The sequence below is a fragment of the Hyperolius riggenbachi genome, chromosome 3 (genome assembly GCF_040937935.1).
Source record: "Hyperolius riggenbachi isolate aHypRig1 chromosome 3, aHypRig1.pri, whole genome shotgun sequence".
In the NCBI taxonomy this organism is placed as follows: Eukaryota; Metazoa; Chordata; class Amphibia; order Anura; family Hyperoliidae; genus Hyperolius; species Hyperolius riggenbachi.
Genome location: NC_090648.1, coordinates 495,121,790 through 495,139,828, shown reverse-complemented (window position 1 = coordinate 495,139,828; position 18,039 = coordinate 495,121,790). Strand labels below are relative to the sequence as shown.

General features: G+C 47.5%; 1 protein-coding gene across 1 annotated transcript in view; it reads left to right on the top strand.

Annotated features, from left to right (window-relative positions):
- The window catches only part of KDM7A (lysine demethylase 7A), a 112,925-nt gene that overhangs the window by 45,793 nt on the left and 49,093 nt on the right, over positions 1-18,039 (top strand). Inside the window, exons 3-6 of the mRNA XM_068278258.1 lie at positions 7,350-7,467; positions 10,557-10,717; positions 16,749-16,890; positions 16,975-17,161. Coding sequence (XP_068134359.1) covers positions 7,350-7,467; positions 10,557-10,717; positions 16,749-16,890; positions 16,975-17,161 — 608 coding nt within the window. The remainder of the gene's footprint in view (positions 1-7,349; positions 7,468-10,556; positions 10,718-16,748; positions 16,891-16,974; positions 17,162-18,039) is intronic.

The following is an 18,039-nucleotide window of genomic DNA, read 5'->3' as shown; positions in this document are numbered from 1 at the left end:
AGAGCTAGGAGCCAGGTGGCGGTGTGGTTGTACTGGGGGGCAGAGCTAGGATCAGGGGGCAGTGTGGCAGTACTGGGGGGCAGAGCTAGGATCAAGTGGCAGTACTGGGGGGCAGAGCTAGGATCAGGGGTAGGTGTGGCAGTACTGGGGGGCAGAGCTAGGATCAGGGTAGGTGTGGCAGTTCTGGGAGGCAGAGCTAGGAGCCAGGTGGCAGTACTGGGGGGCAGAGCTAGGATCAGGGGTAGGTGTGGCAGTACTGGGGGGCAGAGCTAGGATCAGGGGGCAGTGTGGCAGTACTGGGGGGCAGAGCTAGGATCAGGGGGCAGTGTGGCAGTACTGGGGGGCAGAGCTAGGATCAGGGGTAGGTGTGGCAGTACTGGGGGCAGAGCTAGGAGCCAGGTGGCGGTGTGGTTGTACTGGGGGGCAGAGCTAGGATCAGGGGGCAGTGTGGCAGTACTGGGGGGCAGAGCTAGGATCAGGGGTAGGTGTGGCAGTACTGGGGGCAGAGCTAGGAGCCAGGTGGCGGTGTGGTTGTACTGGGGGACAGAGCTTAGGAGCCAGGGGGCAGTGTGGCTGTACTGGGGGGCAGAGCTAGGATCAGGGGGCAGTGTGGCAGTACTGGGGGGCAGAGCTAGGATCAGGGGTAGGTGTGGCAGTACTGGGGGCAGAGCTAGGAGCCAGGTGGCGGTGTGTTTGTACTGGGGGACAGAGCTTAGGAGCCAGGGGGCAGTGTGGCTGTACTGGGGGGCAGAGCTAGGATCAGGGGGCAGAGCTAGGATCAGGGGGCAGTGTGGCAGTACTGGGGGGGGGGGCAGAGCTAGGATCAGGGGTAGGTGTGGCAGTACTGGGGGGCAGAGCTAGGATCAAGTGGCAGTACTGGGGGGCAGAGCTAGGATCAGGGGTAGGTGTGGCAGTACTGGGGGGCAGAGCTAGGATCAAGTGGCAGTACTGGGGGGCAGAGCTAGGATCAGGGGGCAGTGTGGCAGTACTGGGGGGGGGGGGCAGAGCTAGGATAAGGGGTAGGTGTGGCAGTACTGGGGGGCAGAGCTAGGATCAAGTGGCAGTACTGGGGGGCAGAGCTAGGATCAGGGGTAGGTGTGGCAGTACTGGGGGGCAGAGCTAGGATCAGGGGGCAGTGTGGCAGTACTGGGGGGTTATAGCTAAGATCAGGTGGAGGTGTGGCAGTACTAGGGGGCAGAGCTAGGATCAGGGGTAGGTGTGGCAGTACTGGGGGGCAGAGCTAGGATCAGGGGGCAGTGTGGCAGTACTGGGGGGTTATAGCTAAGATCAGGTGGAGGTGTGGCAGTACTAGAAAAATAAAGAAATTATTTAGTATCAGCAATATATGTTGCAATGATGTTATTATGTATTTATATAGCGCTATATGTTGGTCTGCTGTGAGGCCTGGATCTAGGAATAGAATTACATCAATTCAGGGTGTAACAATAGACCCTGCAAGGGATGCAGCCGCAGGGGGGCCCAGAAGCTGCATGGATGAACAACTAAGGGTATGGGGAGAAAAAAAAAACTTTCTGCTCTCTGCCAATTGTTCTAATGACTGCATCTGCTCAGTCACTAATAAGGAATCATAGAAAGTTTTGCAAACAAAGATTTGTAGACAGTCCCTATTCAGTATGCAGTAGGCTCTTGTGTACAGCACCCAGCCACCAAGCTCTCTACCCCTCCCTAGGTACTGTGTACTGAAGTGATGCTGGATAAGTCTGCAGACCCAATTCTGCTCTATCAGATGGACAGAGTGAGTGTAATAAGAAACTGCAGCAGGTTGGAGCACACTCGTCTGTCGTTTTTCTGTATGTGTTTTCTGCACACCATCTGTGTCTGTATGTGTGAAAACCTAAAAAAGCATTGTGTGCCCGGCTGCTGCAGTGTGATGTCTGTCTGCCATGCATTGTGTGATGTCGGTCCTCCATGCATTGTGTGCCGGCTGCTGTGTGATGTCGGTCCTCCATGCATTGTGTGATGTCGGTCCTCCATGCATTGTGTGATGTCGGTCCTCCATGCATTGTGTGATGTCGGTCCTCCATGCATTGTGTGATGTCGGTCCTCCATGCATTGTGTGATGTCGGTCCTCCATGCATTGTGTGATGTCGGTCCTCCATGCATTGTGTGATGTCGGTCCTCCATGCATTGTGTGATGTCGGTCCTCCATGCATTGTGTGATGTCGGTCCTCCATGCATTGTGTGATCTCGGTCCTCCATGCATTGTGTGATGTCGGTCCTCCATGCATTGTGTGATGTCGGTCCTCCATGCATTGTGTGATGTCGGTCCTCCATGCATTGTGTGATGTCGGTCCTCCATGCATTGTGTGATGTCGGTCCTCCATGCATTGTGTGATGTCGGTCCTCCATGCATTGTGTGATGTCGGTCCTCCATGCATTGTGTGATGTCGGTCCTCCATGCATTGTGTGATGTCGGTCCTCCATGCATTGTGTGATGTCGGTCCTCCATGCATTGTGTGATGTCGGTCCTCCATGCATTGTGTGATGTCGGTCCTCCATGCATTGTGTGATGTCGGTCCTCCATGCATTGTGTGATGTCGGTCCTCCATGCATTGTGTGATGTCGGTCCTCCATGCATTGTGTGATGTCGGTCCTCCATGCATTGTGTGATGTCGGTCCTCCATGCATTGTGTGATGTCGGTCCTCCATGCATTGTGTGATGTCGGTCCTCCATGCATTGTGTGATGTCGGTCCTCCATGCATTGTGTGATGTCGGTCCTCCATGCATTGTGTGATGTCGGTCCTCCATGCATTGTGTGATGTCGGTCCTCCATGCATTGTGTGATCTCGGTCCTCCATGCATTGTGTGATCTCGGTCCTCCATGCATTGTGTGATCTCGGTCCTCCATGCATTGTGTGATGTCGGTCCTCCATGCATTGTGTGATGTCGGTCCTCCATGCATTGTGTGATGTCGGTCCTCCATGCATTGTGTGCCGGCTGCTGCAGTGTGATGTCGGTCTGCCATGCATTGTGTGCCCGGCTGCTGCAGTGTGATGTCAGTCCTCCATGCATTGTGTGATGTCGGTCCTCCATGCATTGTGTGCCCGGCTGCTGCAGTGTGATGTCAGTCCTCCATGCATTGTGTGATGTCGGTCCTCCATGCATTGTGTGATGTCAGTCCTCCATGCATTGTGTGATGTCGGTCCTCCATGCATTGTGTGCCCGGCTGCTGTGATGTTTCCGTCTGGGCCAAGGTGTGATTAAGTCCTCCCGATCCTTTTAGCCGGCTATTTGTTTGGCTGCTGGAGGGACCGGCAGCCCGGCTCCCAGAACTTGACCTCTGACATACCTTGACCTGAGTTTGCCTTCTCCACCAGGGCTGGTTTAACTCAAGAAAGCTCTTGTTGTGAGATTTCCAGTGCGGAGTGACACGGGATTAAATTACCCTCATTTAACTCCTCGGCGCCAGCGAGTTTAAACGTTTTCATTTGGGCAGTGTGCCAAAAAGCGCTGCGGGGTTAAGTGACTTTTTTTTCCCTGCTAAATTGTGAAATTACACAGTAAAGAAAGACCCCCCCCCCCCCCCCCCCCCCTACAGTAGTCTGTTTGGATACTCTGTCTGCTACTGAAATGTTGTAGCTGCTCTCTGCTAAATCATTTAATCCTGTCCATTTTATTATAAGTAGCTTTAAGTTAAAGTTCAACTGCCTTCACAACTGAATAAATTCTGATGGCAATTAGGGGAATAAGCGATGTATAAAAAGTGTATTGAGGGAAGCTTCATGGCAGTGGTCCTCAAACTGAGGCCCTCCGAGGCTTTTTCATTGGCCCACCAAACATAAAATGTATAACTTATAGATGTGGCCCACTGCACCTTTAAATGTCGGCGGCCCGCATATAGAATAGCAGTGCTGGCCCCACCCATCCACATACAGTAGAAGCCAGCGAGCAGTCATTCGCTGACTTGCCGTCCAATCCTGCATCAGTTGATTCTGCTGTCCAATTGGACGGAAGGTTGGCACCTGGGTATGCTTTACTGGTGCACAAAGACGTTCTTTGGGCGCCACATGACTGAATGGCTGCTGCTGGGAGTTCTCCTCCGGGCATGATGGGGGAGGGGGGATCGGTACCCTGACTCAATGTACTTTTTTCAACATCAATTTATGTATGTTGCCCTTGCTTGGAAAAAGTTTGGGGACCACTGCTTCACGAGCCTATTTGCTTGTCACCTTTGTTCCTCTCCCCTCTGCAGTCAACTGGCGGGTGGGTCACTCAGGTGTGACCCTGAGACACTTAAAGAGACTCTGAAGCGAGAATAAATCTCGCTTCAGAGCTCATAGTTAGCAGGGGCACGTGTGCCCCTGCTAAACCACCGCATACGCGCCGCTAAACGGGGGTCCCTTTACCCCCAAACCCCCCACTGCGACACTTGGTCGCAGGCTTGGTCGCTCCTGGAGGCAGGGCTGACGGTTGCAGCCCTGCCTCCATTCGCGTCTATCAGCCGCGCATCGCCGCCTCTCCCCCGCCCCTCTCAGTGAAGGAAGACTGAGAGGGGCGGGGGAGAGGCGGAGATACGCGCTGACAGATGCGCGTAGGGCAGGGCTGCTGCGGTTAGCCCTGCCCCAACCAGGAAGCGCTCCCCCGCATTACGGAGGGGATTTGGGGGGACGGGACCCTCGTTAAGCCGCGGGATAGCGGCGGTTTATATATGAGGTCTGAAGCGAGATTTATTCTCGCTTCAGACTCTTTAAAAAGAAACCGTAACCCAGGATTGATCTTCATCCCAATCAGTAGCTGATACCCCCTTTCCCATGAGAAATCTTTACCTTTTTTCAAACGGATCCTCAGGAGGCTCTGTATGGCTAATATTGTGGTGAAACCCCTCCCACAATGTGATGTCAGGACCATGGTGCTGACATCACACTGTGGGAGCCTTGCATTGTGGGAAATAACATAATTTTTCCAACTGGCAAAAATGTATCATCTCCTTCCGCAGACATCACCTGCCAGCAGTAAAAAATGTCGCCATGTGACAAATGTCAGAATGTGAATCGGGGAGAGGAAAGATTTTTCAATAGGCATACACTGAATAAATCATTTTATAAATAATTATTGTAAAAAATAGGAATTATTTTTTTCATTCCAATATTTTCACCGGAGTTCTTTTTCAAAGTCAATAAAAACAGTAAGTGACAGTTCTCAGTTTCCCTGCATTAAAGTAGAAAGGTAGGCGGGTGTGCTTGCTATGTCTGCTAAAAGTATTCTGGTATTTGGGGGGGGCGCATGGCTGTATTCTGGTATCTGGGGGCTGCATGGCTGTATTCTGGCATCTAGGAGTACTGTACCATCTAGTCCCCTCCCCTGAATAAGGTGTGCAGTGCATGGGACTGGCTGCTTGTTGTGGGTAAATTCTTGGTGTGATGCCCACCTATGACTCCGGCTAGGTGGTGCAGTCCATCCATGCCCACCCCAGACTCTGGTTAGGAGGTGCAGTCCATCCATGCCCACCCCAGACTCTGGCTAGGAGGTGCAGTCCATCCATGCCCACCCCAGACTCTGGCTAGGAGGTGCACTCCATCCATGCCCACCCCTGACTCCGGCTAGGTGGTGCACTCCATCCATGCCCACCCCTGACTCCGGCTAGGTGGTGCACTCCATCCATGCCCACCCCTGACTCCGGCTAGGTGGTGCAGTCCATCCATGCCCACCCCAGACTCTGGTTAGGAGGTGCAGTCCATCCATGCCCACCCCAGACTCTGGCTAGGAGGCGCAGTCCATCCATGCCCACCCCAGACTCTGGCTAGGAGGTGCACTCCATTCATGCCCACCCCTGACTCCGGCTAGGTGGTGCAGTCCATCCATGCCCACCCCTGACTCCGGCTAGGTGGTGCAGTCCATCCATGCCCACCCCAGACTCTGGTTAGGAGGTGCAGTCCATCCATGCCCACCCCAGACTCTGGCTAGGAGGTGCAGTCCATCCATGCTCACAGGGCCAGAATTACAAGTCTTTGGAGAAGTTGGGCTGTTGTGTCTTCCAGTTACTAATTGATGAAACGATTTCCAGCAGTTCCCAATTCTCAGTGAACTTTTCTTCTCTTTTTTTTTTGTTTTTTTTGTTTTTGTTTTGTTTTCCCTGAAAATCTTCATCTTCCGCTCAGCGGATCGTTCAGAAACAGCCTTATCAGTCTGCCGACAGTGCGTACACACGTGCTACTGTCGGCTGAACGTCCGCCCAGCAGGAGGGTCTGACGGGACCCATTGTTGGCGGAAGTAGTGCGTGTGTATGCACCTTTTAAATTCTTTCGGTGTAAGGCCACTATAAACTGATTGGGTGTATCTGTGTTTATAGCAGATGTGTATGGAAAGTGTTATGCGTATATAACATGTTAATGATTGCTGGGGAAAGTTGTGCATTACTGACTGTTTAAAGAACATCCGAGGTTAAAATAAACTGAGAAAAACTCTCTATCTCCTAAAAATGACTTTTTTTTTTTCTTTTTAGATATCCTACAGTTTTACTTTATATCTAAATCTAGTTTTTTAAGTTGTTACCGTTTTTCATTGTCTCAGCTCAATAACTCCTTCATTGATGTGTGCCAGAGCTGAAATGTATGAATTATTGACCCTTTTATCTCTTTCCTGCTCTCAGAAGCCATTTACTGACAGGAAAGTGTTGCATGGCTGTAATTACTTATCAGTGATGGTTACGCTATAGTCTGACCTGACTGTCACTTGCATACCTGATGTTTAAAGGACCACCAATACAAAAAAAATAGTAGGCAGTTAAAATGACAGAACCTACAGGTTTTGGGCCAGTCCATTTCCTCGTGGGGGATTCTCAGGGTTTTGCCTGAACAGCAGTTGCAAAGTCTGACAAAATAGTGGGCAAGTGATTAGGGAGGCTGATTGGTATCTTACTATTTTGGCTGTTAAACTGCTGTTGAGGAAATGCTGTTGACAACAAAACCCTGAGCACCCCCCCATGAGGAGATGGACTAGTCCAAAACCTGTCTGTTCTGTTAGATTTTAACTTCCACTTTTTTCGCGATAGTGCTTTTAGGCAGAGAAAGGAGAAAAGGAACACAGCCTAGTTATGTGTGCTAGGCACTGTACATTACACGTCTATCTCATCATGTCCCGTCACCTCGGTCGTCCTTAAATGTCCCCACATCTTGTTCTATATTCTGCTAGTAATGCATGTCTCCTTTGCAGCCCAATTAGCAGATTCACTCATGGATTGTATATTGCAGATCTCAAGCTATCGAGTAGTTCCTGGAATCGGATTCTTTGTTGCAAAGTTTTGCCATTTTTGCTGTGAAATTAAAATTTAAAATGCTGGCGGTTTGCAATGTTGGGCTTCCTCTTAATATGTCGTGTTTGTCCGCAGTGAAGAAGAGGAGGAACTGGCATCGGCATGACTACACAGAACCCGACGATGGGACGAAACCGGTTCAAGCTGGAACGAGGACGTTTGTTCAACAACTGCGAGCGCGGTCCTTTCCAAGGTGCGTGACTCATTGATTGGGCAAAAGTATCTGCAGTAAGTTGTATCAGCCAATAAGATTCTTTCTTTTTGGAGACTCCACCTAGTCTGATAGGAATAAAAATAAATAAATTGTACAACTCCATGTACGGTAGAGGCCTGCGTGCGTCTAATTTCTTTTTAGACCCGCAACCCGCTTTCTGGTGAATCTGGTACCAGCATCTGACCCACAGGCCTCCAGACCCGCAACCCACATTTTCCATTTTATTGCAAAATATACATTGGTAGTTTCACTGGAAGGCTATAAAGTAAGTGAAACCTATTTTTATGCACAAGCCAAATAAGGGTTTCATATATATAAATTTTTTTTTTTTTTTATTTTTTTTTTATACTTCTGACTAAATTCTCATGCTTGCTTTCACTGCCCGCGACCTGACCCACACCCGCTACCCGATTCGACTCAAAACGGGTACCTGAACCCGACCTGCATTTCGTGTAACCCGTGGGTACCCGACCCGATGCAGGCCTCTACCCACAACTGCATGCCTGATCGATGATGTTGCCAATTTCGGGCTGAGCATGTCGATCAGACCTGCTGAAAGATGTCGGGTGCACAGCGGTAACCACAAGTGATATCGGGACGAGCAGCGAGACCTCCGGCGCTGTCCCCCCCCCAATGTTCATCAGGTGATCACCACGGGTGCCGTATGCCAGGGACTCTGCTGTATGCTTGCAGACGATAGGTTTATTTGCCAGGGATCCTCTGGACACACCCCCCCCCCCCCCCCCGCCCCGCATAATTTAGTTTTTGCCGATAGACCCGGCAGGACTGGCCACGCGTAGCTTTTTCCGCATTCCCGACTGTAATTGGCACTATTGTGGGCCGCAACGCGTACAAAAATACGCGTTGCCGCATTATGAACACCTAGATATGCGACAACGCGTATTTTTGGACGTGTTACGGCCCACAATAGCACTAATTACAGTCGGGAATGCGGAAAAAGCTACGCGTGGCCAGTCCTGACGGGCCTGTCGGCAAAAACTAAACTAGCTGGCAGCGGGGGACCAAAGGATTAATGAGTGGCTGCGAGGGCACAGGACTGCTGCAGGGGGCTGGTAGAAGCCCCAGGTGAGTAAAACTTTTTTTTTCTGGTTTACTTTAACTGCCGATAGGTGGATTTTTTTTCCCCACTGTTGCCTTTGAAGTAGACCCTCCAAAAAAAAAAGTAATACTAATTGTGACAAACGCCCATCAATCCCATCTTACTGGTGGTGCAGTTGCCATACAGGTGTCATCCACTAGAGGTTTCTGAAGGCGAATACCAGGCTATATTTACAATTTAGGCTATTATTTACAAATTAGGTCACTGCAGCTTTAAGGGATCGCTGCAGGGCCGTACATCTCAGCACATAAGTGATTTCCCCCTCGCCCCCCCCTCTTTTCTGCCCACCAACAAAGCTTTCTGTTGGTGGACTCTGATTGCTGCAGTGATTTCTATTTTTTCCAATACATTTTACTGTTTATTTTTTACTATTCCCTCCCTCCCCCCCCCCCCCCCCCACGAGCCTATGACAGCCGATAGCTCCTGTGCCTCTAGAGGGACACGGCTGCCTTAGATTGCAGCGCTGTACATTGTAAATAGATGGCGGTTTTGCCGTCTAACAGTCTCCTAGCGGCTATTGCCGCTGGGAGACTGATGACAGAGCAGAGCCTCCGTCTTTTAGGTGGAGATGCGCGCATAATCTCCTGTAAAACACACTCCCAGGACTTATCGCCAATTAGGTGGAAAGTTCAAAATGCTGTTTGGCTGCATCCAGTAAGTGGTAAAGTCTCTGTGTGCTGAGTAATCCTTGGCCATTGTCCTTCTGTTGTGTCGGTAGATGAAATTCAACAAAGATGATAGACAAAGGATGCAGAACTGAGTGGGCCGCTGTATTTTGTTACCTCTGCAGCTGGGAGTGACTATGCCCAGCAAAGCCCAGCCTCACTGCAATTAGAACTGGGTGCAATCCGCCATCCAGGGTGAGAAATCTGGCAGAATACCTTTTAGGATTGCATATTTGTATTCAGTAAGGCATTAAGAATTCACACATATGAAACAGGAGTAATAAACTTTTAAGAGCAACTGCCTTGTTACAAATTTTTTTTTTTTTTTTTAACCACTTAAGCCTATCTGGACGAATATATCCGTCCAGATAGGCTGCGCTGCTTCCAGTGCGCATGGTGACGCGCGCTCCTGCCATTAGCCCCGAGATCAATGAATGGGAATATAATTCACATTAATTGAGTTCACTGCAGAAAAACCGACGGCCTCCTATCAGAGGCTGCGGTCTTTCTGCAGAAAAAAGTTTCCTGTCCTCCTAATGCTTCCTGGAAGTGAGATCGTTTGCTTCCAGGACTTTTTGACTGTGTCCATCTTGTGGCCAAATAGTAAAACTACACCCACATCCATTTTTTAATTAAATACATTAAATTACATTTAAAATTAGCGGTTTACCTTCCACACCAAAAATTACCCAAATAAAATTCTTAATTAAAAAAAAAAAAAAATTTACAATAAAAAACAAAAAACAAAAAAAAACATAAATGGTTATCTAAGGGTCTGAACTTTTTGAACATGCATGTCAAGAGACTATATTAATATAATTTTTTAAATTATAAGCTTGTAAATGGTGATGGACACAAATTGAAAAAAATGCACCTTTATTTCCAAATTATTGGTGCCATAAATTGTGATAGGGACATAATTTAAACGGTATAATAACCAGGGCAAATAAAATACATAGGTTTTAATTACGGTAGCATGTATTCATTTCAAACTATAATGGCCAAAAAACGAGAAATATTTTTTTTTCATTTCTTTCTTAATCTTCCTGTTAAAATGGATTTAGAATAAAATAATTCTTAGCAAAATGTACCACCCAAAGAAAACCTAATTAGTGGTGGAAAAAACAAGATATACATCATTTCATTGTGATAAGTAGTGATAAAGTTATTGGCGAATGAATGGGAGGTGAAAGTTGCTCGGATGCATAAGGTGAACACTACTGTAGGCTGAAGTGGTTAATAAAAGAGCTATTGCTAATAAACATTGTTTGGTCTTCCTGCAGTGCGGAGGACATCTTGCTGCGGATGAACGGAGGCCAGCTGACACAGAGATACTTGGAGAAGCATGGATTTAATCTTCCAATCATGGTGCCGCAACTGGAAGATCTCGGCCTCAGACTGCCGCCTCCAACCTTCTCTGTCATGGACGTGGAGCGCTATGTTGGTAAAGAAACTCCTCCACTCTCATCGTTTGTCTGTCCCAGCTACAAATTGTGATTAGTCTGTGAGATGGGCTGGGATTGGAGGGTTTGTGAACTTGCGCATGCACAGTATAGATTTTGCACATGCCCAGTGTGTATATGATCATGCATGGTCATGGGCATTTCAGGTAGTGAGGTTTCATCTGCCTGTGCTGCCAAATTTCAAAACCAACCAGAACAGGGAGTGGATGGGACCTTCAAGGCAATAATCTTTACATATCTTATGGTCCGAAAAATACAGTAAGTAAATTTTTGTAATCCTATAAGACTCATTTTTCTCCCCCAAAAGTGTGTGTTGGGGGGGGGGGGGGGGGGGGAGTCAGTGCTTCTTGTGGTCCGAAGATGTTCCCCATGCCCCAGTGATTCTCTGGTGTCCTCATCCACAGATGTCAAACAAACATTTATCTCGCTTTTCTCCTGGTGGACTCAAAGCGCCAGAGCTGCAGCCACTAGGACGCGCTCTATAGGCGGTAGCAGTGTTGGGGAGACTTGCCTAAGGTCCCCTACTGAAATAGGTGCTGGCTTACTGAACAGGCAGAGCCGAGATTCCAACCCAGGACTCCTGTGTCAGAGACAGAGCCCTTAACCAGTACACCATCTACCCACTGTAAGTCCAAATTTTAATATTATCGGTCTGCTCGGGGTCACTTTAAGGGCCAGAAGGCAAAGATTGGTGGCAAATAGATCATATTCAAAATTAAAGGTTGGTATTGCCAAATTTCGAACAAATTTTGCGGATTCAGAGCTTGTATTACAAAACTGCATAATTGTAATTTATCATGGATATATACTGTATTTTTTGGACTATAACACTCACTCCCCCCCCCCCCCCCCCCCCAAAAAAAAAGTGGGAGGGGGGGGAAGTCACTGCATCTAATAGTCCAAATGCCTGCCAATACCAACCCCCATCCCGCCGCAATGTTGGGGACTCCCTGTACTGTGCCCATGCAGAGGAGGCTACAGGGGGACACAAAGGGGGCACAATCCACAAGATGCCCCTTCACCATGGATTCACCAGGTTTAGTATATATTTTTTTTTCCCCCTGGAAATCTGACAGTACTGACAGGTTTTAGACTAGCCCATCTCCTCATTGAGGATTCTCAGGTTTTCTTTTTCAAAAGCACTTAGTGAAAGTTTCTCAGTCCACCTGTCACCGTTGTATGGATCTTTTCCAGTAGGTGATTTTGTGAAGAATACATTAAATCTTGAGAATCCCCCATGAAGAGAAGGACTAGTAGAAATCTGACAGAACCAACAGGTTTTTGACTAACTACTGTAAGCGACAGCAGCATAGGATAAAAGTAATTTGTAGCTCATTTTATTCTGGGAGATATGTTCTTATTTGTATGTGTTTACATGTATTTTAAAATGTACAGTTTTTTCACAATAGTGGTCCTTTTAAGGTCTCTGCCTCTGACACAGGAGGCCAGGGTTCAAGTCTCAGCTTTTCCTGTTCAGTAAAGAGACCTTGGGCAAGACTCCCCAATACTGCTACTGCCCGAGACTGCCAGGAGAAAAACTCCATATAAATGTTCTGTATCTTGTCTGTGCCAAGGACAAGGGGGCATGAACTGTGTGTGGAGGAAAGGAGATTTGCCACCTGTGTTGAAAGGGGGTCTTCGCAGTGAGAGTGGGTAAAATGTGAAATGTCGCTACAGTAAGACATTATGTCAAATTCTATAAATGCAGGAAGATGCCTGATCCAGACAGGTAGAGTATTTGTAAGGTTGAACTTGATGTGGGTTCCCCTGCCCCCCCCCCCCCCCCCCCTTCCCCAACATTGATAACTGTAACTATATAACAGAATCCAAGCCATTAGTATCTGCTGCCTCATCGACCAGTGCGCATCACTTTTTTTTTTTCTGCTTTTAGTGGAACATTTTTACTATAGTGATGTATTAACAGATAAAATGCTAAATGTGGTCACTTCTGTGGCTGCGTGTTGAGCTGATTTATTCTGATTTAGCTTTACTTTGAAGGCAGAAATACAGCTTCTGTATCAGTTTCGAGCTTTTGGGCCTCCCTCGGTTTGCAGCAGGAGTAACATGGCATCTATGTACGGTATTGAAGCATTATAAGCGGCCTGGGGTACGGTGAGGTCTGCCATTTTCAGCCTCTCTTGTTTGTTAACATAAATCCTCTGGATCAGGCGCGACAGATGTGCGGCGCGTATGATGCATAATTAGCCGCCGCGGCCCGAACCGTACGTCGCGTGGGGACCCATCTCCGCGCGCTCGTTCAGTGTCGCAGCGGGGCCGCTATAGGATTAATCTGCAATATGTTCCTCCTGCATTCTGCGCTTGTTTCCAGGAAGACGGAATTTTTAATCTGCGCTTGGCTGTTTTCCCAAATTCATTTGGCTTTAGTATGGTGCTTGTTTATCCGGACGTTATCGGTGCAATTATTTGTAGCTCTGGTGCTGGCAGGGCTGGCGTAAGATGCAGCAGATGGCTGAATGCCCATGGGTGAAGCGACATGCGTGTTAATGTATTCAGTCTGGGATGCGTGCAGATAGGTAAGGCCTGGCAGGCGTGTATAAGGGGGGCTCTGAGCCCCCCTGGGAATCCAGAGATTATGTTGGTGGTGTTTGAAAATGATCTGTTCTTTCCATATCAAATATCTTCATTCTGTTGAGCAATCCAGGCTGTTGTCTCATGCAATCACCACAAACTGTCTGCTAGAAAAGGGGTGTCCCAAAATATGAGAAAACGATACAGGTTAAAAAGGAGGTTGCTTAGGCTAGGTCCACACTAGACACAGTTGCAGGACGGACACTGCAGTCCGGATCAGGGGAAGATTAGGGGAAGTACCCACCGTACTGCAAACTGATGAAAGTGCATCAGTTTCCGTTCAGTTTTTCCCTGACAGAAAACGTCTCCATCATTAGGAAAGAGTGGGAGGATTTTTTTGGGCCAATCATAAAGCTCAGGCTATCCGTTTTCACATCCGTTTTTTGCCTGTGGAGCTGGAGATGCGTTTTCTCATTGCTTTCACTACCCCTGCGTGTATCCGTGGTCCTGATCCGTTGCGTGAAAATGCAGCAGATCCGGACCTTCCGTTCAGGTTTTGAAAACGGGTCCCCGCAAACGCAGACGGATCAGTTTTTTACTTGGGTGAGGCTGGCTGCTATTTTGAACATTAGTATCCGGGACTCCGTTTTTCTTAAGTTTTGAAAAACGCAGCCACGAATACGTTTCCGGACCTACTGCAAAGCAAGACACAAGAAAAAATAGCGTTTCGCTGGACCTCCTACTTTTAAGCGGATGGAGTATAACTATACCTGAAGAAGCGCATGGGGCTTTTCTTTCGCTAGAGAGCGATCACAGCTCTGAGAGGGGAAGACCTAGACACCTGCCAGAGCAGCACATCGCTTAGTTTAAAGCAGGAGGATTAGCCATACTATGCCAGGGGGAAAAAAACACATAAGTAGAATACTTGATCTACTTACATAACACATGTATTGTACTGTCCTCGTTTTGATTTCAGTGAATGTTATATAGTAAATGAAGAGAATTCTGTTTCTGGTGGGAACCATGTCTTTTGCCTACAGTTTAGGCTAAATCCTGTCGTCATTTCTGCCCTTTACTTTTTTTCTTTTCTCCTCCAATCGCAGAGTCATCTCAGCCTTGCTTGTAAATCTAAGTGAGCAGGGGATCGTGTTTCAGATAGGCAGCTATGCAGTGAAGGAAATGGAAGAGGAGTAATATATTATAGATAAAAAGAACCCCCAGCATGCAACTGTTTGGCACTGACTACTAAAGAGCCAGTGATCCTTAAGTATGTGATCACTCCAAATCATAACAGCAAAAAAAGTTTTGAATGCAGGATTAGCATCTTTAACACTTAATACACTCAGACCAGTTGCTGTTGAAACTTTATTTTTGTGGTGACAATCACTAGCCGAATATGTAATATTATGAGTGCAAATAGATATCAAGTCCTTATGCAGAAAAAAGCACTATATTCTTCCACTGGATAACCCTGCAGTGGATTTGAGGTCTACATGTGAGAAGGCGGCATTCAGACTGTTTCCAAGGGAGACAGCACCACCTCACTCCCAGAAGGGGGCACTCACCCTTTATATCTGACCCTATGCTAGATGGGTCCACAGTCCACATTAGGGTCATCTAATCCGCCTCTGCCTCTCATTACTTTCTTAGACTGCTTCCACTTGCACAGTTTTCATGTATCAATACACCTCAGATTAAAAAAAAAAACCTTTCCTCCCACCATAGCCTAGACAGAAACCTTGTGCATGGCCTTCCCTCTTTTCCCCATCAGCCTAGACCCAAACCTTGTTTCTTATCTTTCACCTTTCCTCCCTAAGCCTAGACCCCAAACCTTGTGTCTGATCTTCCCTCTTTCCTCCATCAGCCTAGACCCCCAAACCTTGTGTCTGATCTTCCCTCTTTTCCCCATCAGCCTAGACCCCTAAACCTTGTGTCTGATCTTCCCTTTTCCCCATCATCCTAGCCCCTAAACCTTGTGTCTGATCTTCCCTCCATCATCCTAGACCCCAAACCTTGTGTCTGATCTTCCCTCCATCATCCTAGACCCCAAACCTTGTGTCTGATCTTCCCTCTTTCCTCCATCATCCTAGACCCCAAACCTTGTGTCTGATCTTCCCTCTTTCCTCCATCATCCTAGACCCCAAACCTTGTGTCTGATCTTCCCTCTTTCCTCCATCAGCCTAGACCCCAAACCTTGCGTCTGATCTTCCCTCTTTCCTCCCATCAGCCTAGACCCCAAACCTTGTCTGATCTTCCCTCTTTCCTCCATCAGCCTAGACCCCAAACCTTGTCTGATCTTCCCTCTTTCCTCCCATCAGCCTAGACCCCAAACCTTGTCTGATCTTCCCTCTTTCCTCCATCATCCTTGCCCCTAAACCTTGTGTCTGATCTTCCCTCTTTTCCCCATCAGCCTAGACCCCCAAACCTTGTGTCTGATCTTCCCTCTTTCCTCCATCATCCTAGCCCCTAAACCTTGTGTCTGATCTTCCCTCCCATCAGCCTAGACCCCAAACCTTGTGTCTGATCTTCCCTCTTTCCTCCCATCAGCCTAGACCCCAAACCTTGTGTCTGATCTTCCCTCTTTCCTCCCATCAGCCTAGACCCCCAAACCTTGTGTCTGATCTTCCCTCTTTCCTCCATCATCCTAGCCCCTAAACCTTGTGTCTGATCTTCCCTCTTTCCTCCCATCAGCCTAGACAGAAACCTTGTGTCTGATCTTCCCTCTTTCCTCCATCATCCTAGACAGAAACCTTGTGTCTGATCTTCCCTCTTTCCTCCATCAGCCTAGACACCAAACCTTGTGTCTGATCTTCCCTCTTTCCTCCATCAGCCTAGACACCAAACCTTGTGTCTGATCTTCCCTCTTTCCTCCATCAGCCGAGACCCAAACCTTGTGTCTGATCTTCCCTCTTTCCTCCATCAGCCTAGACCCCAAACCTTGTGTCTGATCTGCCCTCTTTCCTCCATCAGCCTAGACCCCAAACCTTGTGTCTGATCTTCCCTCTTTCCTCCATCAGCCTAGACCCCAAACCTTGTGTCTGATCTTCCCTCTTCCCTCCATCAGCCTAGACCCCCAAACCTTGTGTCTGATCTTCCCTCTTTCCTCCATCAGCCTAGACCCCAAACTTTGAACCTGATCTTCACCCTTTCCCCATAAATGTCTCAACACTAACCCATTAACCACAATCGTTGTCTTCGTCGGTGATCAGCCAATAAGAAGGTATGACTTAATCCGGTATGACTTGATTATGCCACTGCCTTCCCCCATAACCATGTAACACAAGAGGTGTGTTTCAGATTGAATGGGAGTAAGCAGGCAGCTGGAGTTCACTGAGATTTTTAATCCTGAATTAGTGAAGTAGAAATTTTCTTAAAAAGTAAAAAACCTTTTCCAATTTTTTTTTTCAGGCTTATTCATGTAGATAATTTATTAAATTCATAGCCTTCCTGATTTCTACCCGTTTCTCCTCCCTTCTTGTACAGGTGGGGAGAAGATCATTGATGTCATCGATGTGGCCAGACAAGCGGACAGCAAGATGAAGCTGAAGAATTTTGTGAAATATTTCATGAACCCAGAACGACCCAAAGTATTAAATGTCATCAGCTTAGAGTTCTCAGACACAAAGTATGTTCCAAGCCAGTCTGTTTCTCAGAAGCCTTTCAGGACTTGTTGTGGCTCCAGATCTGATTGGGTTTCTCTTGTGTTTAGAATGGCGGAGTTGGTGAAAGTTCCGGACATCAGTAAGCAGCTCTCTTGGGTGGAGAACTATTGGCCAGATGACTCGGTCTTCACCAAGCCGTTTGTTCAAAAGTATTGTCTGATGGGGGTGGAGGACAGCTACACGGACTTCCACATAGACTTCGGGGGCACGTCGGTCTGGTATCACGTCTTGTGGGTGAGCTGCTGAAGACTGATTTATTTATTTTTTTACAGCTGAAAGTAAACCTGTGAGGAAATTGTGTGTGGAGATTGGAGAAGACTAAACCAAAGTCATATTATGCCCACCCTTCCTGCCTGGCTAACCTTCTCTGATTGGCCAGCTGTCACCATCTCTAGTCATGGGATATCGGTGGCAAGAGTAGTGGGCACCAGTCTTAAATGACCAAATATGCAGCCCAGGGCATTGTGCAGGAAGTATTAGTGTAGTAACCGTAACTACCTCCATAAAAGTGTGGCCAGCATACAGAGGGTTGCAAAAGTATTCGGCCCCTTTGAAGTTTTCCACATTTTGTCATATTACTGCTACACTTTAATTTTAAGCAAACGGAAGGATAAGCACCATCCTATAAATACCATTTGAATTAATAAGGGCGGAATGTGCTAATTGGGTAATGCAATATATCATAGACATACAAAAGAGAAAAGTACCCAATATACAGCACCAGACCACTCCAGTTCTATTCAAAATACAAATTCTTTATTTGATGAAAACCAAGCACAATAAAAACAATGATAAAAATCACCACAAGGTGATAGCAGCGGTGTACATGAATAATTAAATATTATAGTAATAACAACAAGGCCTCTCTCTGAAGCGGGTTGAGCCCGCGTGATGCATTAAGGCGGCGGCGGTGTCATTGGCGTCCTCCTCTCCTCTCGACATGTAAGTCTGACCTCACAGTCACTTCTTTTTGGCACTTTGGGAATATCTTTTACGTGGAGCACAGTGCTAACTGCACACTGTTTATCTGGGATGTGTGTTACCTATGTCCCAGTCTGATCTACTTATTTGGAATCATTATTTTCACGGTGCACCCTATGCAGGCTCTATTG